Source organism: Rhinolophus ferrumequinum, chromosome 14 (genome assembly GCF_004115265.2).
Source record: "Rhinolophus ferrumequinum isolate MPI-CBG mRhiFer1 chromosome 14, mRhiFer1_v1.p, whole genome shotgun sequence".
Lineage (NCBI taxonomy): Eukaryota > Metazoa > Chordata > Mammalia > Chiroptera > Rhinolophidae > Rhinolophus > Rhinolophus ferrumequinum.
Window position 1 is genome coordinate 52,093,305 of NC_046297.1, and position 25,464 is coordinate 52,118,768.

At 31.8% G+C, this 25,464-nt stretch overlaps 1 protein-coding gene across 1 annotated transcript in view; it reads right to left on the reverse strand.

Annotated features, from left to right (window-relative positions):
• The window catches only part of CSMD3 (CUB and Sushi multiple domains 3), a 1,093,095-nt gene that overhangs the window by 65,997 nt on the left and 1,001,634 nt on the right, over positions 1–25,464 (reverse strand). The window contains exons 50-58 of the mRNA XM_033126920.1: positions 23,503–23,691; positions 19,019–19,204; positions 18,170–18,364; positions 12,303–12,476; positions 8,795–8,968; positions 5,576–5,749; positions 4,582–4,767; positions 2,508–2,681; positions 145–327 (exon numbers count right to left, since the gene is read on the reverse strand). Coding sequence (XP_032982811.1) covers positions 145–327; positions 2,508–2,681; positions 4,582–4,767; positions 5,576–5,749; positions 8,795–8,968; positions 12,303–12,476; positions 18,170–18,364; positions 19,019–19,204; positions 23,503–23,691 — 1,635 coding nt within the window. The remainder of the gene's footprint in view (positions 1–144; positions 328–2,507; positions 2,682–4,581; positions 4,768–5,575; positions 5,750–8,794; positions 8,969–12,302; positions 12,477–18,169; positions 18,365–19,018; positions 19,205–23,502; positions 23,692–25,464) is intronic.

Genomic DNA, 25,464 nt, shown 5'->3' on the forward strand with positions numbered 1-25,464 from the left:
GGAATACTACTGCTTTTATTCCATGGTTGGGGACACAAAGAACTGACAGGAGTAATTTCACTAGTAGTACTACGTAACCAATTGAATTTGGATATACATTAAGTTCCAGCACTTTCAATATATTTAACTTCTGCTTGATATTACCTTTGCATTCTGGCTGCCTTCCAGTCCAACTGCCATTAGCTAAACATGTTCTTTCTTCCGAGCCATGAAGAATATAACCAGTATCACAAGCAAAACGTACAGAACTTTGGGTTCTGAAATCGCTTTCCTGTCTAGAACCATGACCGGGGGTACCTGGATCCCCACATGTACCAGTAGCATCACCTGCAATTCAGTACAGTTCAAGTTAATTTATTTCAATAAACATTTACAATGTTTATGAGTTAGTCCAAATTTCTTGTATACATTTACTTTTATGCATGCTGTTTTTAACGTGATAAGTTGATTGGGTAAGATCATAATTCATATTTCCCATCTAACGTCAGTCATAAGAAAACACCTAAATGAAAAAGAAAATACTTGCAGAGTATGGTGTTATTTTCCTTATCAGTGATATCTAGTCTTATCAAATAGGTTAAGGACCTTTTATTAATATTTCCAGAACTTGATTAATGATCAAGTAAGTGGAAATTTTATAATTGACAGTATTATGGACTCAAATAACAATGGTTTTATTAAAAAAATTAAAAAATGATTTGGTAATTTGCATGTTTCCTTCGCTGAATTTTCTAATTATTGAAAACCTTGTTTTTGTTGTTAAATTAGAACTGTGATTTTTTTTTTCTTTTTTGCTGGGGAAAATGTAAATGTTACAATATAGTATTTAATGTACCCTAAATTTTTACCCCCTAACTTTTTCTACCAATGACAATTGACCAAGATAAATGAACTGCTTATTTCTCATGCATGTAACATAAAAATAAATTGTGAATAAGATTAGAAACTGTGACTTAAGTTCCCAATAACGATTTTGTTCATGACTGTGTGTTCATCTTTTGATTTAGCGTTAAGAATTTACACAGCCCTTTTATCATTTTTTAAATAATTCTACTCAAAGTTGCCACTATATTAGGAGATGTTGAGAGAGAGAGAGAGAGAGAGAGAGAGAGAGAGAGAGAGAGAGAGAGAGAGAAAGAGGAAGTTGAATATGTAAGCATCGAAAAGGCTCTCTGTCTAGATGCCTTTTTTAACATGCCCTGTGTATTTAGAATCCTTATTTACACTTTCTCATTTTCATGTGATGTAATATTAACAACCACACAAAACTTAAAGATAAGCATTTCACATTTAAATATCCATGTACTTTTTTTTTCACAATTCAGTAGCAGTTTCCTAACATATTGTGGTATATATGTGTGAGTTTATGTGTTTTTATGTATAATCAGTTACCTGAGTGAATTAATTATGAGTTATTCCAACGTAAGGATTTTAATTCTCATTAAAATCAATTTTACAGGCACATTAAAAACGATAGTTTTTTAAATCTGTAGATTAAATTTGAAATTCCAGGAAGTTACTTCATAGGGATTAACCACCAGTTACAATGGCATTTTGAAATAAGTAATCATTTCACAACTTTTATCTCTAAAGGAAAAACAATGTAAAACAATTCCTAATAAATGTTTGCCATGATCTCCGCAGAGATAAAGTAACATAAAGATAATGAACACTATAATAATTTTAAAAAACAGGCAGAAAAATAAGCAGCGATATCTGGTAAAAACAAATACAATAGATAGTATCAAATAGGGAGGCATCACAGATCTAAAACTTAAATGACATTTTTGATGAAAAGCAATAGTTTAAATAGCTCGAAAAAGATTTATCAAGTACTCTGTGAAAATTACTAATTTTAAAAAGCCTTAATATTCTTTTTTTCTAATATATGAATAATATAGAGCACCATGGGTTTATAGAGACTCAGAAGTTACATGTTGCCTTTTAATAACAATGAAAGGAAAGATAAAAATCTTTCATAAAACTTGTCTTAGTTTAACTTAAGACATATAAGGTTTTATTTAAAATTATGCTATAAGAGATCAATTGTTTAGAAAGTTTAATAGAACTGAATTCTATCAGAAAATCACTGATATAACATTGCCTTCTGGAGAAAATTGTATTTGGTATCTGCTAAAATAGAATAGCTAGTTAAACTTGAGTGGTTCACCATTTTAATGAACAAAAACACTTTATACAGAGTAGCATCCTAATACCATTTAATTCTTTACATTAGCCAAAGCACAATTCAAAACATATCTGTAATTTACCATCTACAAGATAAGTACTAATGCATGCTTTGAACTTATAGTACCTTAAGAATTCCAATAACTATATAAATGATGTTATAGCTTCTCTTAGATTTTTACAAAAGAAATGTATTATTTTATCTCTTCAGATTTTTTGTGTAGATATTTCTAATAATGATAATAATAATAATAATAGTAATAATAACAATAATAATAGTGTAATTTCCAACAAACATCATCCAATTTCTCAAGTAGTACCTGAACAATGAGGTTGTGATCCACTCCAATGGCCATTTAATTGGCAAGTCCTCGATGAATGGCCTACAAGGATACGCTTTCCTGTGCAGGAATAGTGAACAGTAGACCCAAAAGTATACTTCTCACCAGACAGGACTGCATTAGGAGGAACGCCAGGGTGTCCACAGTCAATCACTACAATACATAATTATTGAATATAAAATTTTTTATATCTCCTATCAAACAACCTGCACCAACTTTTTACAAAATAAACCAGAAGTAAATTATCTGCTCAAATATATACAACTTCACATAGAAGTCAAACATCTATGTGAAAGCTCGTTTTTGAAAAAAAAAAAAAAAAAGAAAATACAATGGGAGTTTCAGTTATAGGAGCAATTCTGTTAACCCACTCACCCTGAGTAAGCAAGCAGGAATGATTGAGTAAGTATAAGTCAGCATGTGTGGGGGTGGTGAGTGTACATTCAGATGCTTATGTGCATGGGTTTGAAGTGCCTATAAGGCATAGATAAAGATTGGCTAAATAAGGACATAGGGTTCCAATATGATTCAAAATAAGCTCATACAGAAGTTAAAAGGAAAGAACTTTGAGGGTAAAGGACAGCGGGTAAAGATGGATCTGTGACACACAATCTCATATGTGGTCTTGAATAATTCCATTCCAGAGCACTAATGAATCAATTACAATGTACAAAGAAAATACTCAGTGGTCTGTTAACCAAAACACTGCTAGGCACAGCAGAATAAGATGTCAATATATTGTAGAATTTTCTTTATAACCTAGAGGTGCTTGGGAACTTGTTGTGTGTCCACTTACAATTGAAACTTGGAAAAATATTGAGTGCAACATGACTAGAGTATTAAATAGCACACAAGGGGACATAAACCTAATAAAAACAATTGAGTACTTAGCACACTACCAGGGAGTGCTACAGAAAATAAAGGCAAAAAGGTATATGAGAGCTACGAAAATCTGAAAAAGTTCATGTTTACATGTCCTATGAAGGATTTTTAATTTTAATGTTATAGCCACATAAGGCCAAGTTTAAGAAAACGATCGACGATTGCCTTAATTATTTGCATAGAATCTGAAATTTAATAGACACTGCATAAAATTTTGTTTCTTCCTCAGGGCATAAATGATGTTACAAAAATTTCAAAAATCCCACCTCATGAACATGAAGACAGTACCTTTAGGTAAAATATGATCATAACATAATTTTATAATTTTAAAATTAGGCATAACCAAAAATTACTTGCACAATGATTTCTTGACACTCTACTCCTCCAATCTATGGTTTTCTTTCCTATTATATCCAGGATTCACCGACTCTTTGAGAAACATATATATATTTGAAATCAATCAACTGGCTGAATTCCAAAAATTTAGTGTTTATGTCTCACATAATTTTTATTTATTTCTGCTAATTTATTTTCTCACTACACAATGTCAATTATATGCATAACTGCTATAATTTATCTTATTTATTTTCTACAACTCAAACATAACATATAACAAAATGTGCTCATTAAATGTTCACTGGATTGAAAGATGATGTATACTAACACTAACTGCATTCATATGTGTATATGTCTCAATGTAATAAATATTTATTATCAATAAGTTTTAAGTAACATGTTTGTCTAAATCCTCAAGTATTCTGAAGCTCTGGTGGCTGTTTACATTAAGACTAATAATATTGCCTTAAATTCAATTTGAAATATTAGCACCAAAGTAAATCAAAATTTAGTTGCCTCTTATGGAATGGTAACATCATAGATATGAAAGATGTCTGCTTTTCATCTGCTCTATTAAAGTTCAAAATGAAAGAATGATAGAAAGATATTCATTACATTAATATTAATTAAAAGGACATTTTGTCATTGAATGGGCACGATATAAAAAAGTGTAGTTTCAAAACAATGAAACAATAAAATTAAACATTACATTAAAATAATTATTAGAAACAAAATCCTTCTGATATATACCTCTAGATATTTTATTATAAGACAATAAATCATCCATGTTGCTTCCATGGCACTTCTCGAGAAATAATTCACATTATCTACTTACTGATACATTCTGGTAAAGGTTTGTCCCACTGTCCATTTGGTTGACATATCAAAACTGAAGACCCAAATAAGAAATATCCAGGATTGCAGTCATAGAATACTACAGTACCATAGGTGAAATTTCCATGTTCTATTTTACTTTCTCTTTTGGAATTGGCTGGAATTCCAGGATCAGAACAGTTCACCACTAAACAAATGACAAATGTTAAAAGGTATGTTTGAAATAACATTCATACACCTACATTGAATTCCATAAGAAATTTAGTTTCAGTGGTAAACTTAAACAAATCAAAGATTCAAGGAATAAAATTAATACATGGACTGTCTAAGGTAATGAAGTCAAATCTTAGTGGTTGAAAATATAGAAAAAATAAAAGCTGTGTTGCAATTTTTTAATAGCAACTCCATAAGTGTTATGTTGAGTACAGATTTTTAAAATGATACTTTATAAGCTCTAGTTAAACCATAAGAAATGTAAAAATAATGATGATTTGGTTGTATTTTATCAAACAATACGAACTATATCACACTTCTTTGCAAAATGGAAAACACCAAAAAATTCTCTTTAATCTTTTCTCATAGCGTAAACAATAAATAACCCCTCCCGCATACAGGTATCATGGTAATCCGGGCCTCAAGTATATTTTTCTAAAAATATGAGGAAAATAAATGTCAAAGGTAAGATCCCTTAATTATGAAGCAAATTGCAAGTAAAACGGACTTAATGACTTTTTACATGCAGCCATAAAATAGGTACAAGATAATAAGGTTATGCAGTTGAAACAAAGCCTGCCAGTTTTAACTTAAAAAAAATAAGTTAGAAAGTAAGGAAAAAGGAAAGCAACACTAATGAGATGACATCAACACTGAATCTTCTAGTTTTATTAACTGAAAACTTTCCTCTGTTCAACCCAAGCTGTTTCAAATGTTATCACCTATGTTTACATAGACACATTATTACCATGCGCTAAACTGGAATACAGTTAGACTTTTACCTTTGCACATTGGTGGAGGATGGCTCCACTGTCTGTTGGCCTGGCACTGTGCCTTTGTTGGCCCTTGCATAAGGTACCCAATATTGCAGGAGAATGTGACCACATCATTAAAGTTGAATCCATTTCCACTTGTTCTTCCATAAATTGGACTGCCAGGATGACCACAGCTGACAGCTAATAGCAGTGAGTGGGGGCAGGGGAAGCACAAAAGAGAATATTTGGTTATCAATTATCATATGACAATTACCCTTAATCATTTCAAACAATGTAGAAAGACGATCACTTTTATGCAAATATATATACATATATATACACACACACACACACATATATATGTATATATATATATATATACACACACACACACACACACACACACACACACACACATATATATATTTACTAATGCAAAGGAGCAATTTAGAATGCCAAAATGAACTGTATAATAAAAATATTATTTTAGTAAGATATAATTACTTACAATTGTGATAATTTTATGCAAGTGGTGCTGAGATGTGTAAAGATCATGGTACCTTTTTATTCTATTTTTTTAAGGGAATAATACTGAACAATAAGATCTGGGAATGACTTAACTTCATTAGTTAATTAGTTAATAGCAGAAAGGAATGAAACTGATGAATTTTCCTTTTCTAAAGTTTTAAGAATTGGAAGATACATCTGTTGTTTGCATTCAACCTTGAAATTATTTTAATATTTATACAATCAATTTTTATGGATAATAAATTTATGAGCAAAAGTGTGTTTGAAGAATAATTTAATGTGACTACATAATATGGACAACGAAATGATGCTGTATTAGAATTCTTCTTACTGGCTTATTTTCTTCACAATTGATATTTGATAATTTAGCACAATTTTGTTTGGGAATAATGGTATCAATTAGATGAATTATTTAAACTCTTTTAGTGTTACAGCTCTATTCTAGATTTTATGGAGTTCTGCCTTTTCCCAAACATTGTATTTCTATGAATTGTTTTACTGCATTATCTCACTCTATTAATCAGAGCAACTCCAGTAACAGTGTTTCATTACTGGGCACAGCAAAAACACATAGTCATTTATAGTACCTTTGAAATTACCCAAGAGCGATTATTTTTCAGCTGTATTGTTAATGTCAACCTACTCATATGGAAATTTAACTGCATCTTATTCTTGCTAAAATTATCAATAAAGCAACCAGTTTTACTCTATGGACCAATTTTCATTTATACTATCAATTATTTAACAAGGAAAACAGGGATATTAATTGGTTATGCTTCAATATAAATGAAAGGGGGAAAAAACCTAGGACCAATACAAGCATAATACTGCTGTTTTTAAATCACCAGACAATGTGTGTGTGTGTGTGTGTGTGTGTGTGCACTCATGTGCAAGAGCATATGCATACACACACACACCTTAGAAAAGTAATTTTAATTGTTCATTATATGATCTATTATCCTATTAAATCTCAACCCACAAAATAATTCTCCATGAAAACAGAACTCAAATAAATTTCTGTTTATTGGATAAAACTTTGACAGTGATGAATTTTATACATATGGATATAATTAAGTCACAGAATAAAGGAAGTATTTTCTGTTAAGACAAAAAGTCCCATGCATTATTTATCTGAAGCCTCCAAAATCTCTGTGGTGTGATCCTATGATATTACAATTACAGCACATTTGCAGAGTTTATTCTCATTTTCTAGCACCAATTTTAATTTAAATGTCAGTAATTGGGGATGGAAATAAGGGGAAAAAAAAAGAAACACTTTGATAATTGACTTTCAGGTCCAAAATGGGATAGATTACGATGTGAAATATTATGTACTACCGGGGATTCAGTGGGTAAGTAAAAGTAACAGTGTTATCAATATTCAACTATATTATGATTTTAGGAGTATGTATAACAGTCATAATAAATCCACAATGGGCAAACCTATATCAGATATATGGGAAACACAGAGCACAGCAGGTGTATTTAAATAATAATAATAATATGAAAGTATTATTTTAAAATCCATTTTATCTTTCATGTGAGAATTACTAACTAAATTAACTTTAAAAAGATCAGATGGATATTTGTTGAATTTGTAAGATATTTTATTAAAACAATTCCAAAATTACATATGGTTATACAATTTTGTATGAATTTAAAAATAGTAGAGTGATTGAAAACAAGTTTTTAAATAAATTTTAAATATTTTATAATCTTTTATGACAAAACATTATAATGACACCAGCTGTGTATATGTAATCTTGATGCATTTAAGCATACTATGGATTTGAAGCAAAAAGGGGCCATAATGATAAACGCTTTCAATCATTCACTTTATGTACTCATATAAGGGAATTAGAGCCTAGAGATAAGAGTGGACTGAAATGAGAACAGTTTTTCAGGTCACATCTGATGACTCCTCCACAGACAAATTACACTTCATGAGGATCTGATTTTGATGTGATAGTCATAGAATAATAATTATTATAAAAAATTTATCCAAAGTATTTTCCACTATAAAAAGTTCCATAATATCATATTGCAATATTTATGCTATTCCACAGTGGTCTCAAGAAATTAAAGGCGTTATAACTAAAAATTCGTCAAGAATGCACCTTCTATACAGAAATATCAATTTATAAATAGTTCATATTTATATTAAATACCAGAAAAGCTGAATTTCATTTATTGCCTTTATGATAAAACATAAATAATAACAGGCATTCTAATATTTTCTCCCTGGTTTTATGTGCTTCTGAACACATCCCACTTCAAAGACTAGTGCATACTAGTATAAAAAAATAATTGTGAGAATTTAGTAAGTCTTCGTCTGTAAACATACACAGAGAGTGCCAAAAAAAAAAAGTATACACATTTTAAGAAAGGAAAAAACTGTATTAAAATTGTAATACTCAATGTATGCCGATAACAAAAGATGAATACAAGTCACATTTGACTTCTGCAATTACAAGAGGTGCTATTACAAGTGGTTACCATCAGCGTTATTTTAATACAGTTTTTTCCTATCTTAAAATGTGTATACTTTTTTTGGCACCCTTTGTATATGTATATGGATTTACCTATAGAGGTGTGAGTGTGTGTGTGTGTGTGTGTGTGTGTGTGTGTGTGTATACTTACATATCTTACCTAAGAATATAATTATTGGTAATTGGGTGAGAACAGATGTCTCTAATTACTTCTGCCATGCTTACTTACGCACACAGGATGGGAGCTGACCAGACCAATTGTGATCCTGTTGACAAATTCTCACGGAGGAACCTATCAATCGAAAACCAGGATTACATTGATAAACAACTGTGTCTCTGTATCCGTAGTTTTCTCCAATGACTTGACCATTCACAATGAGTTCTGGAATTCCACAGTGACCCGCTGAAATGAGTCAGAAAGAAGTATTTTTTAATATTGTGATCTAAGTTTATTTGTGTGTTTATATACATAGGTAACATTACTAAACTTTTAAAGTTTACTTAGAAACATGCCACAAAAAATGCAAACATGATTATATGGCATAAAGATAACTACAGCAAAATGCCATATATCAGAGAATTGAAAGACAATCCAGTTCTAGTAACAGTTGGGTCTAGAAGAAATTAGAAAACATTTCAATCTGTGTAAAAAAATACATAACATCAAAATTTGAAGAATACAGACAAAGCAGTGCTTAGTGTGGAAATTTACAGCATTACGTGTTTTTATTAGGAATATATATGATCAATGACCTCAAATTCCATGTTAAGAAGAGGAAAAAGAGCAGCAAAATGAAGAGGAGAAAATAAAGTTAAAATAAGTAGATGGGAAGACATTAAAAACAGTTTAAGAAATGAAGAAAATAGAAAATCAGAAAACTATAGAGAACATCATCCAAGCTACACATTCTTTCTTTAAAATCAGCAACAAAGTTGTTAAACTCCTACTAGCTAATTCTATCAACACAAGAGAACAAAATTACCAATAACAGGAATGAACAAAGTGAAAGCATTACAAGCTTAAAGAAATTATAATAAAAGTATAAGGAAATGTGAAGAACAACTTTTTGCCAATACTTTTAACAGTTTCGAATAAAAAGAACAGTGAAGATATGGAAGCAATCTAAGTGCTCATCAATAGATAAATAGATAAAGAAGAGGTGGTACATATATACAATGAAATATTTATTATTCAGCAATAAAAAAGAATGAAATCTTACCACGTAAAACAATATGGATGGACCTAGAGGGTATTATGCTAAGTGAAATGAGTCAGACTGAGAAAGACAAATACCATATGATCTCACTTATATGTGGATTTTAGAGGACAACATAAATGAATACACAAAAAAGAAACAGACTCACAGATGCTGGGAACAAGCTGATGGTTGTGAGATGGGAGGGGGGGTTGGAGGACAGGGTGAAAAAGGTGAAGGAATCAAGAAATACAAATTGGCAGTTACAAAATAGTAATGGGGATGTAAAGCACAGCATAGAGAATATAGTCAATAATGTTGCAATAACTATGCGTAGTGCCAGGTGGGTACTAGACTAGTCGGGGGGATCACTTCGTAAATTATATAAATATTTAACTACTATGCTGTACACCTGATACTAATATAAAATAATAATGGATATTAACTGTAACTGAAAAATTAAAAAGGAGGGAAGGAAAAGGGGGATAAGAGGTCCAAATTTCCAGGTATGAAACAAAGAAGTTACAGAGATGTAAAGTACAGCATAGGGAATATAGTTAATAATATGGTGATACTGTGGTACGGTGTCAGATGGTGGCTGGACTTAACATGGTGGTCACTTCTTTAGATATATAATATTGAATAATTATGGTGTACACCCAAAAGTGATATAGCATTGTGTGTTAGCTACATTTTAATAAAAACCGTTTTAAAAAGAAGAAAAAGGCAATTTCTTTGAAAATCATATCATACAAGAAGGAACACAATATTAAACAGAATACTTCAATAGTCCTTTATCTATTAAAATAGTTGAATCCTTAAAACCCTGACCACAAAAAAACACTCAGACTCAAAAGTTGTCACTGGTAAATTCAATCAAACACTTTCACATGTGAGAAGAATGACTGGACTACATGAATTCAAAAGCTCATTCCAAGCATAAGATGTTAGTTAGGATTTGCTTGTTTGGCAACTACACTTCCCTACTACCAGTACCAACATTCTTTAAAATTTATATCTGATGTCAACACTATGTCCTTAGTAATGGATGATGATGTTGTCTTCACAGACTGAGAGGAAATGTTTGTTCATAAATATTCCTTTTATGCTTGACTCTTCAGAGAACTGACTCAGAATTCTAAATAGAATAAAACCCCCCTCTCTATACAATATTCAATAAATAATATACAATAACAGTTCATCAGGGCATAGGGCCATAAAATACAATATTTTAGATTTAGTTTACATATACATTTTCAAATTTATGAGTGAACTAAGTAATCTGTCATTGAAATCAGCATAACCAAAATCAGTTTAAGAACTATTAGGAAACAGTTTGATTATTTAATCCTACATTAATATATATGTAATTATTTACTATTTTCTTTTTATACACATTTACATGTATATGATCTTATAAAGAAACCACTGTTGTTAGGTTTCCAAGTATGTCTATTAACAAATATGCCTAAGAGGGGGGAAAAAGAATTTTACCGAAACCTCTAGCTATACTTTTTAAGTTTCAAATAATAATTGCATTACCATGAATATTTTCAAGTATACGAGCAAAACAATATGTATTTAAATTGTTAAAGTATAGACTTTTCTGCCATGCATCATATTTTTTAAAAGTAAAATTTTAGAGAGAAAACATTGTACAAATGTTGCAATACCCTCTTCATAATAATCAACAATTTTTAAATTAGTAAACAAAAAGATTATGTCTTGTTCCCAACAGACAAGCAAACAATTAGAACAATTTCCATTATACCTAATTCCACACTGGCTGTCAGATGTTATCATTTCAGAGAAAAACAAGGCATATAAATTATACTCTTCTTGTAATGTTAAAGAAACTATTGAAATCTTTGAAAAAAGAGATAAAGTATAAATCATAATGTTATTTTAATAATAAAAGAGGAGGTGAAGGAAGAAAAGGCTAGTGCGGTTTCTTTTAATGCAGTTTTTTATAATGAATTCAAAGAACCTTAAAGGGAAAAAATCCTATTAGCCCTAAAATCAAGTTTAAAAATATATATATTTAAAGTTTCAATGAAAAGTAATATTACACATGTTTAAAATCTTGTGTAATAAAAACGAAGATATTTAAATGTGGAAATTATTTTTCTTCTTTCATCTTTAACCTTAAGCAAATAGGTGAAAAGAGAATTGACTATGGTTTACAATGAATTAACTGCTACACCAATTAATCCAGCTGAGCATGCAGACATATAATTATCAGCAATTAGTGTTCACCTTTTTATTTTCACCAGGCTTGAAAGACAATGTCTCTCCTTAATGCCATAAGAGTCTCATTTGGAATACTAGTAGATTAGCTTTACGAGTCATCTGTTTATTAGCTTTTCTACTATGAGACTTTTTTTTTTTTCCAGTTAAATAATATCAAGTTATTTAGAATCCTTACTGATGAATATCAGCTGTCACCTCATATTACGGAAAAAGGGCTGCCTTCCTTCCAGGGGGAGGGTTGGGAAGGAGGAATGGGGAAGAGGTTGGTTAAAATGACTTCAAAATCTGTACCTAGGCATCTGGTTTCAGATCCACTCCAAAGACCTGAAGAAAGGCATTCCCGGACAGCAGAGCCCACAAGCATGAATCCTGAATCACAGGTGAAAATGGCTGTGGAGCCATATGAAGTTTGAGTTCCAATCTTATTTCCATTTGGAGGTGTAGGTAGTTCTCCACAGGAAATAACTTCAAAACAATAAAAAAGTTAAAAACATAGTCAATATGCACTTGTAACAAAACCACGTTTTTAATGTTTTGAACTCCCTATGATTTGACATATTCACATTAAAACTGACATCTGTAAAACATGTTTGAATGAGTGTGAAAATATAGAGAAAATAATGACATAATTTAAAATGTATCCTCTTGAAATTCCCATAAAACCTCTGTTACAGTGACAAGTGATGAAGCTATTTTCTTTTGTTTCATTTGTTTATTTTGTTCTTTAGATTCCACTTATAAGAGAAATCATATGATATTAGATTCCACTTATAAGAGAAATCATATGATATTTGTCTTTCTGTCTGACTTACTACACTCAGCACAATACCCTCTAGGTTTATTCATGTTGTTGCAAATGGCAAGCTTTCATTCTATTTTTTCATGGGTGAGTAACATCCCATTGTATATATTTGTACCACCTCGTGTTTATCCATTTTTGGATTCAGGAACACCCAGGTTGACTTCATATCGTGGATATTGTAAATAATGCTGAAATGAGCATATGAAGGTAGATGTCCCTTGATATAGCATTTTGGGTATCTTTGGAAAAATACCCAAAAGTGGGATTACTGGGTCCTTCTTTGTCTCTGTTATAGCCTTTATTTTAAAGTTTTATTTATTTATTTATTTATTTATTTGGTCTTGTATAAGTATTCCTACTCCCGATTTGCTGTTTTTGTTTTTGTTTTTTTCCATGTTTATGAAATATCTTTTTCCATCCTTTAACTTTTAGTCTGTGTGTTTTTCAATTTGAAGTAGGCAGCACATTTAACGATTTTGGCAGCATATGTAAGGGTTTTGTTTTCTTATCCATTCAGCCCTATGTGTTTAGACTGGAACATATAACCTATTTAAATTTAAAGTAATTGTTAACAAATATGTAGGTATTGATATTTTATTATTCTTGTTTTTTATCTTTTTTTTTTTTTTTTTTAACTTAAATAAGTCCCTCTAACATTCCTTGTTATACTGGTTTGGTGGTGATGAACTCCTTTAGCTTTATCTTGTCTGGGAAGCTCTTTATCTCTTTCAATTTTAAATGATAGCTTTGCTAAGTAGAATAATCTTGGTTATAGATCCTTGCTTTTTATCACTTTGAATATTTCATGCCACTCCATTTTGGCCTGCAAAGTTTCTGTTGAGAAATCAGCTGACAGTCTTATGGGAGCTCCCTTTTAGTTAATTAACTATTTTTCTCTTGCTTCTTTCAAGATTCTCTCTTTGTCTTTAACTTTTGACATTTTAATTATGATATGTTTTGATGTGGGCCTCTTTAGGTTCATCTTGTTTGGGACTCTATGTGCTTCCTGGGCTTGGATATCCATTTCTTTCACCAGATTAGGGAAGTTTTCCATCATTATTTCTTCAAATAGGTTTTCAATTCTCTTCTTCTTCTTCTGGTACCCCTATAATGCAAATGTTGGTATGCTTGATATTGTCCCAGAAGCCCCTTAAACTGTCCTCATATTTTTGGATTCTCTTTTCTTAATGCTGTTCTGATTGGGTGTTTTCTGCTACCTTATCTTCTAAACTAATGATTCAATTCTCTGCTTCATCCAATCTACTGTTGATTGTCTCTAATGTATTCTTCATTTCAGTTATTGTATTCTTTGTTTATGACTTGTTCTTTTTTATGTTCTATCTCCATTTTTCTGTTTCTTAACTCTTTGTTCTAGTTCTCCCTGAGATCACTGAGCATCCTTATAACCAGTGTTTTTCAAGTTGGCATCTGGTAGATTGCTTGTCTCCATTTTTAATTCTTTTTCTGGAGCTTTGTTCTGTTCTCTTATTTGTGACATATTTCTTTGTCTACCCATTTTGGCTGCCTCCCTGTATTTGTTTCTATGATTCAGGTAGGGCTCCTACATCTCACTGACTTAGTAGAGTGGCTTTATGAAGTAAGTGTACTGTGGGGCTCAGTGGTGCAGTTGCTCTGTCACCAGAGCTAGGTGTGCCAGGTGTGTCCCTTTTGTGGGTTGTGTGTCCCTTGTGTTGTAGTTGAGCCCTCATTGCTGTTTGCACATCAGTAGAAGGGATTGCCCCTCAGGCTGATTGGTTGTGAGCAGTGGCTGTGAATACAGTGGAGGAGCTGTGGTTCAGAGGCTGACTCTACACAGCAGGATTCACTTTAGAAGGGCTCTGGTGCCTGCCCAATCTTCCCATTGGATGTGTCATCCTTGCAGGAAGCTTGATGAATCTCCTACAGGGTCTAGAGCTTGCTACTGGGCATGCCAGCCCTGTGGCCTCCTAGGAGGGTACCCACTGCAGGTCAAGTTTATCCGTAGTATGTGCCCTGCTTAGGGTCACCTGGCATGAGCCACGAAGCAATCCACAAATGGCCACCATTTGTGCAGCACTTAGAGGTGTCTTAAGAGGTCAAGCTAAAACTAAGGCCATCTGCTGCTAGTGCCTGGGTTAGGGCTGCTCACCCAGAGGTAAGGGGCATACCAAAGCCAGATGCTGCTTTTATGAATTCTGTGACCCTTTGAGAGATTTTAGGAAAGTCTGTAGCATAAGCCAAGGCAGGGCATTTGTACAGAAAAGCTACTGGAGGTGGCTTGGATGAGCCCAAAAGTTTGGTGGGGCAGGATCTCATAATCACCAGGGTGGGTTGGATAAATGGTGTTAGTAGCCAGGTTGATGGAGACTCAGGTATGGCAAGTGCCTGTTAATGCATGCCTGAGAGGGGAGGTCTCAACAAAGAAACAATGGCTTCCAGCAGTTTTACTGTCAGGAAGAAAGCTGCCCCTTCAGCCCTTTCCTGAAACCAGACAACTCAGTTCCTCCCTTTATTGGCGCCTTTTGAGCTGCTGTCCCAGCACTGGAACTCAGAGCGAGTGAGTCCGTCAGTGAGTAAGTCCGTGTGTGGGCCCTTTAAGAGGATCACCTGGGACTCTAGGAGCCCTCTGTCTCACTCAGACACAATCCCCACTGGTTTTCACAACCAGAAATTGTGGAGATTTCTCTCCTCAGAACTAAAATCCTGGGCTGCAGACGATGGTGTGAGGCTGGCAACCCTCACTTCTCCATGGGGAACCTCCACAGCTGAGATATCCCTCCCAATTTTTAATGGCCCCATGCAGTGTGGGACTAGCCCATTTCGTGTTTCAGCCCCTCCTACCAGTATCCAGGTGGCTTTTTCTGTATGTCTTTAATTGTAGGGCTTTGGTTCAGTTAGATTTAAGATGATTCTCTATGATGGTTGTTCTATAGTTTAGTTGTAATTTTGAAACGTGGTCATGAGAGGAGGCAGGAACAGCATTTCCCTACTCTGCTATCTTGACCAGAAATTTTATGAAGCTATTTTCTTTGTATCTTTTGTTTAGGCAATCTGGTCACTCAGCAGGTTGTAGTGAAAAAAAGAAAAAAACAGGATTGAAGGGCAAATAACTCATTAGTCCAAAATCTTTCTCTGACTTATCAAGAGACATTGGACAATCCCTTTGACCTACCTGAACCAAAGTTTCCTCATTATCTAAAACAATGCTAAGATAGTAATTATAATTATTTTTGTTGAGAACCCTACAGTTTATAAAGAGCTTTCCATGTAAAATGTCGTTTGATTCTTACAAGAACCATTAGATATAATTATATTTCACATTTTATTTGTAGTTTTCAAAAAAATGAAAAAGAGATTAACAGACTTGTTAATACATTCAGAACACAGCTCTTATGGATTAATATTTAAAGACGAAAAATAAAATATTGTTATAGAATAAAAATAACAGCACATTATGTTGATTGTGTCCTTATTTTGTACCAGACACCATTACTAGTGCTTTCACTTATGTAATTCTCAAAACAACGCTATGAGGTAGGTATAGTCATTATCTGAGTTTTATACACTAGGATATCATCACATAGAAGTCAAGTAACTTTAATAAGTTTACACAGTCTGCAAATAGCTAAATCAAAATTTAAACCCAGCAGTCTAAACCCAGAATCCCATCCTTAACCACCAGCCTATGATGCTTTCTTCTGGCTCCAGCTCCAGCTTTCAGCTCTAGGCTTTAAATGGTCATTACATAGACAAATAGAAAATTTTCAAACTTTGAATAATTGTATATAAACTTTTAAATGTACTGATTGTTTTGAACTACTCCCCAAAATAATCCCTTGAGGTACATATATTTATTCATATTAACAATACTAATATTTACATTATTTTAATGTAAAACATGAGTAAATGGAGGACCTGAAAAATTACTATTCTTTCCATTTTCTCAATGAACTGTGATTGAGTCCTCATTGGTCCTCATTCTTAGCTGTGGGCAAGAACCTGGTCTTATTTATCAATTAAACCTTTCTACATAATAGAGGATTGAACACAAGGGAACCAGACAAACATTTGTTGAATGTGTGATTAATGTATCTGTTGTAGATAATGTTTCCTAGCTCCTTGAAATATCTCTATCCTATACACCTTTTTTTAAAAAAATTATACTGGAAGAATAATAAGGCTGAAAGCAGAGGAAAGTCCTGGGAGAAATCTCAAAGAAATAGAGCAAAATTTTACCAAACAGATCTATATTTTTAGAATATTAAATATAATTTAGATATATATTTTTGAGATTTTTAATTCATTGATATAATTATAAAATGGGTAACCTCAAAACCCTATGCTTAAATTGAGATTAAGAAAATAAATTGCAAAATAGACTATTAATAGAATAGTAGATGCCTGTGTACTTATTACACATACATGGCTGTCTGCCCTGTTAAACTTTTTATTCATCATTAGACTTCTTTTTCCTTTTTTAGTTTTTTTATAAATTATCAGTGTCTGTGCCATAAATGCCAGAGTTGTGTTGGACACAAAATAAAGGATGAATTTTCAGCCTACCATATTTCCTGGCACAAAGTAAATAATAAATGTAGTGAAGGAAGTTCAAAGAGAGTTTAAGATATTTCATCTGAATATCCTATGTTCAATTAGTTTATCTACTTAGACATTGGCCATTTATATTGCAATGTAAGAATACATGGGAATAGAATGACTTAATATGTTCAATCTTATCCAATAAATATTTATTAAGCTCCTGCTGTGAATCAGATTCTAGCTGATATTTTCAACACATCACACCATTAAATCTTTATAACAACAACTGATAGGCATTGCAGTAATTTTCTAGCTTAAGATATTTGGATTTAAACAAATAAACATTATATAAGATAGTGATTAAAAGCCAGAGGCTGTAGTCAGACTGCATGAGTTGAATCCCATTTCTCTACCATTTATAGGCTTTGTGACTTATGTAAAATGATTAAATCTGGGATCAGTTTCCTTTTTGATAAAATTAATAATATCAACTAATTTACAGGATTGGAACTAAGGAATAAATAAAGTAATGCATGAAAAGGGCTAAAAGCAGTGCTTGGGTAGTTGTAAGTATGCAATTAACATTATCTAGTTGTCATAGTAAGTGATACATTTAGAATTCAAACGTAGGATTTCTGAAACCAAAGCCTATGCTTTTTACATAAGCATTTACTAATTTAAAAAAGAAAATAGAAATTTTTAAAGTGTAATCAGAATAAATTACTGTTGACATAACATTATCTCATTATTGCTATAGTGTATTTGTTAAAGGAAACAGTCAGGCAATTCAATCACCAAAGATAGCTTATGAAATAAGTTTAGCAGAGCTTATACTTACTTTGGCAATATGGTCTTTCATTTCTCCAACTCCACGTACCATTAGGAAGGCATTCAATAGAAGCAGGGCCTAACCCATGATAACCAGGGTCACAGCTGAAAACTACCTTGGTTTTATATTCATAGTGGGAGCCATTCACAATTCGCCATCTTCCATGTTCCAAGGTAAAGGAGTTGATGCTTGGACATGTAACAACTATACAAAAACCAAAAACATAAATGCTAATAAGTCAGCCATGTCTATTCTATCTAATTTAAACCAACATTGTCCAATTCTTTTCCTACCAAATATTTTATCAGAATTATGTCATCATTATATAACATTCTTTTACCTTTTAAAGTAGTAATGACAGAAATGGGAAATATTCTAAATGTAGGTAACCTAGAGAATACTGACAAAAATTGAAAGTTATGGATCATCTCAGCAGCATCATTAATCCTTATAAAAATCACAACTGAATGTATTGAAATATAATTTTATTAACGTAAACTTAAAAAAAAAAGTTCAAGAGCCTGTGCATTGAAAACTTAAAAAAAAAAAGTTCAAGAGCCTGTGCATTGAAAAACGTGTGGATCGATAAATTACTTTTTACAAAATAAATGAAACTTTGTTATATAAAGTGAAGAATCACTTCAATTTTTGGACATAAATATTCTAGAGTTTCCAAAAATTAGTGCAAAATCTTCCAATTATTTATAGTACCTGACAGCTAAATTAACTTTTATTTCCCTGTTAGACATCACACCTTATTTAAGGGATTAGTTCTAAAATTTAAACAATACATAAAATTTCAGATCATATAAGATGCCAGTAGAAATACAAGTGATGAAATTTCCTTAATACACATACCAACACAGCGAGGGGTCTTGTTATGATTGCTCCAAGTTCCATCTGATTGACATACAGCAGTGGTAAGTTCCTTAGATGATAATCTGTATCCATCATGACAAAAATAGGTAACTCGGGTTCCTACCAAGTAGTCTGTTGTAAGTATTCCTCCATTTTTTGGAGCTTTAGGTATCCCACAGGAAATTGCTAGAATAAATACATGCAGACAAGAATCAAAGAAACAGTAAAATACTGAATTTATTAGATAAATCTCTTAAACTGTAAAGTATGTAACACTATTTGGGATTTTATTAATTTCTCTGAAACAATTTCAGAATACCTCCTAAAAACATTTTTCTGAACCATAACTTTTTGAATAATTTATTTCAAACTCTTAATTGAATGTGTTTTTTAATTGGTGAATCATACATTAGTATGCTTTATTTTCCATTTCTTACTTAGTTTCTTGTCAGCATGTGAATGGTTATCAGCATTTATATAGATTATATAAGAATGCAAGTTAGGTATATATAGAGTGTATCTAGTGTTAACCCATGACTGGACCACCACATCGCAAGCTTGGTCAATTCAATTTGATAGATAATTATTAAAAATTATAACGGTGATAGTAGCCAATACTCATCAGGACTTTGGCCAGCAATAAAACAAACAGATTTATTTTACCTGGAAGCTCGATATTGCTTTGTCTTAGGTCCAGCCAAACTCTATATGCTTGGACACCATCCATGGAATATCATATGCATGACATGTTTAATAAATATAAAGCCAGGATTTATTGTCTTAAAACCTAGTTTGGATCTTCCTGCACTTCATTGATATGTCTTAGATGTCTTGGTTTTTATCTACAATAAATCTGATTTAGGTGAAAATTAGTTTTATCATAATGTGATAATTATAGTAAAATTTTATATTTAAATAGTTTATTGTATATAAGATATTTCCATGTCTTATAAATTCAAACAACTACACAGAAATCCCCTAAGATCAACTGTTTTCCATCTTTGCTCTACAAGTACACAATTTGTATCTCCAAAAAGAAAAAAAAGTATGTGTTCAAAGAATGCATTTTCCAGCAAAGCCCTAAGTAAAGTAAGATTATTTGTATCTTTTATATTATAGTCAGTTGTGTGTAAATATTTATACATATCTCTGCAGCAAAAAGATTAGTGTATTTGAATATGGGTGTAGCCCCAGAACAAGCTGGAGTTATCCTGCTGGTACGTGTACTGTATTACTTCTATAAAATCAGAAATTTCTGAATTCTGAAACATCTAGTTTTATAAGTTTCACAAAGAAATTCTAGACTTGTAACTATTTTATTCTTACATCAAAAGAAATAAAGAACAGAAAGATATGACATAAGTGTAGGTAAGATCCAAAAATTTGAATGTTTACAAATGCTGTGTTCCCTTTACCAATTTCCAATTTCAATCTAAAATTGTTTCTACGTCTCTCAAAAATCTATCATTAAGGTGTTTAAATTTAACTAATCCATGTGAATTGACTATAAAGTGAAAATATCTTAGTGAAATCTATATTAAATTCTCAAAACTGAATAGGAGATTCCCTTCTGGTGAATAGTTTGATCTTCTGTAATTTGATAACCTACAAATTATGAACAAATTTTGATCTTTTGTAATTTTATAATCTGCAAATTATAACACTGACAACAAATTATATAAGCAATCTCATATAATGATGTTATTATCCCTGCTATCTAATTACAGAATCTCTAAAATAGTGTTGTAAATGTAAATGGTTTTCTGATGTCTGTCTGTTAAAGAAATGTTTATATTTCCACTTATGACTTCTAGGAATTTCAACACCAAAGATTGTATACTAACTGATCTTTTAAAAATTATACATTATTGGAGAAGTATACATTGAACTTAAATCAAAGTAAAAAAGGAACACATGCTAAATAGTATAGGTTCCATATATGTGGTTAGTATAAAATGGCTATATTTTAGAACAACAACAACAAAAAAAAAACACTAAAATGGTAGTACAACAGCTGTGCTTGTGGATAGCTTACAATTTAACTTTTCAGCTAAAAAAAGGAAAATGAACTAACTTCAGAAGGACCATCATCACTCAGTGGTGTCAAAGAGGTTTCTGTACAGAACTCTCCAAAAAAGCACAAATTAAAAATGAGGCAGAAATACAAAGTGACAGTATCTGTAAACATTATATAATACTCATTGTATAGTGAGATGAAAATGGTGCAATTCTGAAGGAGGAGATAAACATGGTCTAATTATTTAAGGAGGGAAAAATCAAAGAATAATTATGATGTGTAGACGAAATAAAAAAGCAAACCAAACACAAGTAGAGATAGTAGACTAAATTTTCTGTCTTTAACCATGCTCACATTGTGTACCTGTAACTCAAGTAAAAACATGTGAGGCTGTATGAGGAGACTGAAGAGACAAGAATAAAAATGAAGACTGCAAAACAAATTTGGAACAAAACAAAAATTTGCATTGTATGAATTCCTTTTCCCAAAGACATTTAACAATTATATTTTAATTGTCTATGTCCACACATAGATAGGTCACACACAACAAATATTTTTAAAAAATAATTACTCTTTTAAAAAATTTTAGTGACAATAAAAGATCAATTTTGGAAATTTCTCCTTGAATTATAAATATTTATCACTTTACTATGCAAATATCATCTTTTTAAACTGCATTTCAATTTACCTATTCTAATTGTATAACGAATTTAAATCAAGAATAATGAAAAAACATAACTCCGTGTGTAAATGTCATATTATGTACAACAAAAAAATCAATGAAATTATAGAGCTGACTCAACAAAGCACTTTCAAACTTTCAGAAAGTTCAGTATTATATTTGAACCAAAAATTAATTATTTTTCCTAATGGTTTGCTAAAGATTATTATACATATTAAATAATTAAAAGATTATTATACATATTAAATATGTATATATACAAATGATATAGTACATATTAAAATATATAAATAATTCCTACATAACTACATGTAATAGTTCAAAGTTTAGAGCATTTTAATGTTTATTTAAAATATATATGATTTAGAGGTTCTTATATACATTTTAAATTCCTGTCATTCTGAAATTATGAGATCAAAGATTCTTTCCCAAACCAGTGCTAGAAAAATTAGGTAACACTAAGAATTTGTAAATACTCCTGGTATTCAGTTGGTCAAAGGAAAGCAGATGTTTTGATAGTTTATTGAAATATATTTATTCTACATGTAACCAGCACCTTCAATGTTTGCAACCCTGTAAGGTTATGACACTGCACAGAATTCTAATACGCCGTTCAAGTTTCCTGAATCCACAGAAAAAGAAAACAATAATTCTTTGTTTTCTCATTTATTTATACATACTTATGAGCGCTATCTTTTCATGAATTAGAAATTATAGTTTAGTAGGTAACAGAAACCATTCCGGATGTCAGGTAATATTTATTCTATGCTCATTTTAACTTGCTGTTGTTTAATTTTAAATTTCAATTGATCTATTGTATACATTTTTTGTTTTATAAAAATTGCCTCCATTAAGTAGATTATAGATAAAACCTATTATTTATTAATTGAGACTGTTTTGTACTTTTTTTTAAATGTGAGGGTTCATTGTTGTTATATACACCTCCACATTCTGGATAGAATAAATCAAACACAAAATTAAATTCCGTATTGACAAAATAATGTGATATGTGAAATAGTTGAAAATTTTTCAAAGTCCAATGACATTTGATATTCTTGTATGACTGATACAGAATATGCCTTTATGACCATACCTAGATAAGAGACTCAACAACTTTTTGAAAACAAGACTTAGTCCAAAGCTCTACAATATGCCATTTGTCTATTAAGTACACTGTCATTGAGTTTGCAATAGCAGGATAAAAGCTCAGAGAGTGCCTTGATTTTTAACAAAATACAAACAAAAATGAAAGACATATCTCTGTTGAGTCAGCTAAGCAGTGAAATAATCATGTGGTGGTTAGCTACATTTTGTTCTTTTCAACTCTTTGCTCTGAGAGCACATTTTTGCATACTCAGAGTGAAAGTCTTCAGGGAACTTGCCCACTCTTATCCTCTCTATTTTTTTTTTTGCAGACTCCACACTAATACAATTGCCCCAGCTCTGGGGCAATCATTGTATGACAATGAAGTAACTGAGGACCTAGATGTATAAATAGAGTATGTATATAAATGTATAGAGCAAAGGCATAGATCACATAACAACAAATGAAGAACTTAAAACAATGTGTCTCATTCTCCTCAAATTTATCACTTTGTGTGTGTGTGTGTGTGTGTGTGTGTGTGTTTGTGTGTGTGTTTAAGCCTTATTTTCATGAGAGGTGTCTATAATACGATTCTGAATTTTGTTTATATTTTGGGAAATTTCAGTGATCCCAATGAAAAAGTTTAAAAGGGCTAATCTTTTCTTAATGTTTTTATCATTTTTTTGAATGATATACTTTACCTTGACAAGCAGGGACTGGAGCATCCCATGCATGATACCCATAGGAAGACTTTCTGCACACAGCACTGCTTTTACCAACAAGTCGGAATCCTCGATCACAGGCCCAGCGGACCACGCTATTAAGTTGTCCACCTGTTTGACTGATGATGTATCCATGAGGCGGGGATTCTGGGGTACTACAGTAGAAAGCTTTTCAAAAGGAAAAAAATAGTCACTGCATAATTAACGACTCAGCAGTTCTTTATATCCCAGAGTGATAAAAACCTATGAATGAACATCAATACTTAAAAATAGGCCATCTATGTGAATTTTACTTCATCTGAACATCATATTATTTTATATCTTCTTGACAATATATCGACATGACTTTTATGAGACATATCTATCTCTGGGCTTTTTTCTTCTAATTCTTATCAGCACCAAAGATATCTTCTGAATTGAAATATATCATATTTTCTTAACACTCTGGAGGTTCAAAAGCCTTACAAATATTTCAGAGAGTTTGGAAGCTGTACTTCCTGTCATTTGAAGGGCCTAAATGCCAAAGCCTTGGTAGGAATATTTTAGAGCATGTTGTTTACATGTCACTTTGAAGTTCTCTCCAGACAACTATATATTATCATATTAGATCATGCATTTAATTTCTGTTGATGTCTCCAAAGGTTCCCTCCCATTCCATAATCCTCTTTCCCAATTTATTAAAGTTTTGATGCTGTCAAGAATGCTTACACGTGGTGATAAAAAATGCCAATAAAATAAATTTTTTTCATCTCCTGAAGTCTGAAATGTCAAAGATAATGTCAAATAGCATTTTCATATATATGTACTTTTGAGACTATTCAGCCTTGCAGGATCCATTACCCTTTGAAACTTCCATGTATTCTTTTGAGAAAAATGAGACTTTAGGGGTAAATAGTAGGCAATAGCTTGGACTTAGAATATATAAGTCATAACCTGTCGTTTCTAAAGGAAAAATATATATTCAATATGTCAAGCTGTTCTTGGGGCTAAAAGTGGTGTTCTCACTATATTTATATCCAAATTTGTCATAAATATCAACATAAGGCTTTAGTTTATAATATAGTCAATCTAATAATTATAATGGCTTGATTTGAATGGTATACCTTTAGTTATTAGGATCATTAAAAATGAAATTTAATGTGCTGATTTTTTAAATGCTGTCTTTGGGCACAATTTCAATAAAAAGACATTTACACTATTCAGATGAAAGAAACAGATTCAATTATGAAAAATCTTAAATACTGAGGCATATATTATAACTGGATAATATATTTTAATTTTTTTTAGAGAACTATGAATACTTTTTTTTTTTTTTAAGATTTTATTGGGGAAGGGGAACAGGACTTTATTGGGGAACAGTGTGTACTTCCAGGACTTTTTTCCACTTCAAGTTGTTGTTCTTTCAGTCTTAGTTGTGGAGGGCGCAGCTCAGCTCCAGGTCCAGTTGCTGTTGTTAGTTGCAGGGGGCACAGCCCACCATCCATTGAGGGAGTTGAACTGGCAACCTTGTGGTTGAGAGCCCACTGACCCATGTAGGAATAGAACCAGCAGCCTTCGGAGTTAGGAGCACGGAGCTCCAACCGCCTGAGCCACCAGGCCAGCCCCATATTTTAATTTTTTAAAGCATTTCTCTTTTTAGGGCCTAATCATATTTTTTTAAATTGAATAGAAGTCTATTATAGGATAAAACTTGTATACATATTAGTAGTATGATATGATGTGAGTGATGTTACTTCTAACATGTAAAATACAAATTGTTAACAAATTAGAATCAAACTATCATCTTATGGCTTTAAAATTAAAACAAATAGACAACCATTATTTTATTTGTACATTATATGTTTATGCAAATTTATCTGTATGAGCGAAATCCGAGAGTATACTTTTAGAACTGATATTAAAAGGTTATTTAAATCTATGCCTAGAATTGTCGTGTCAGGA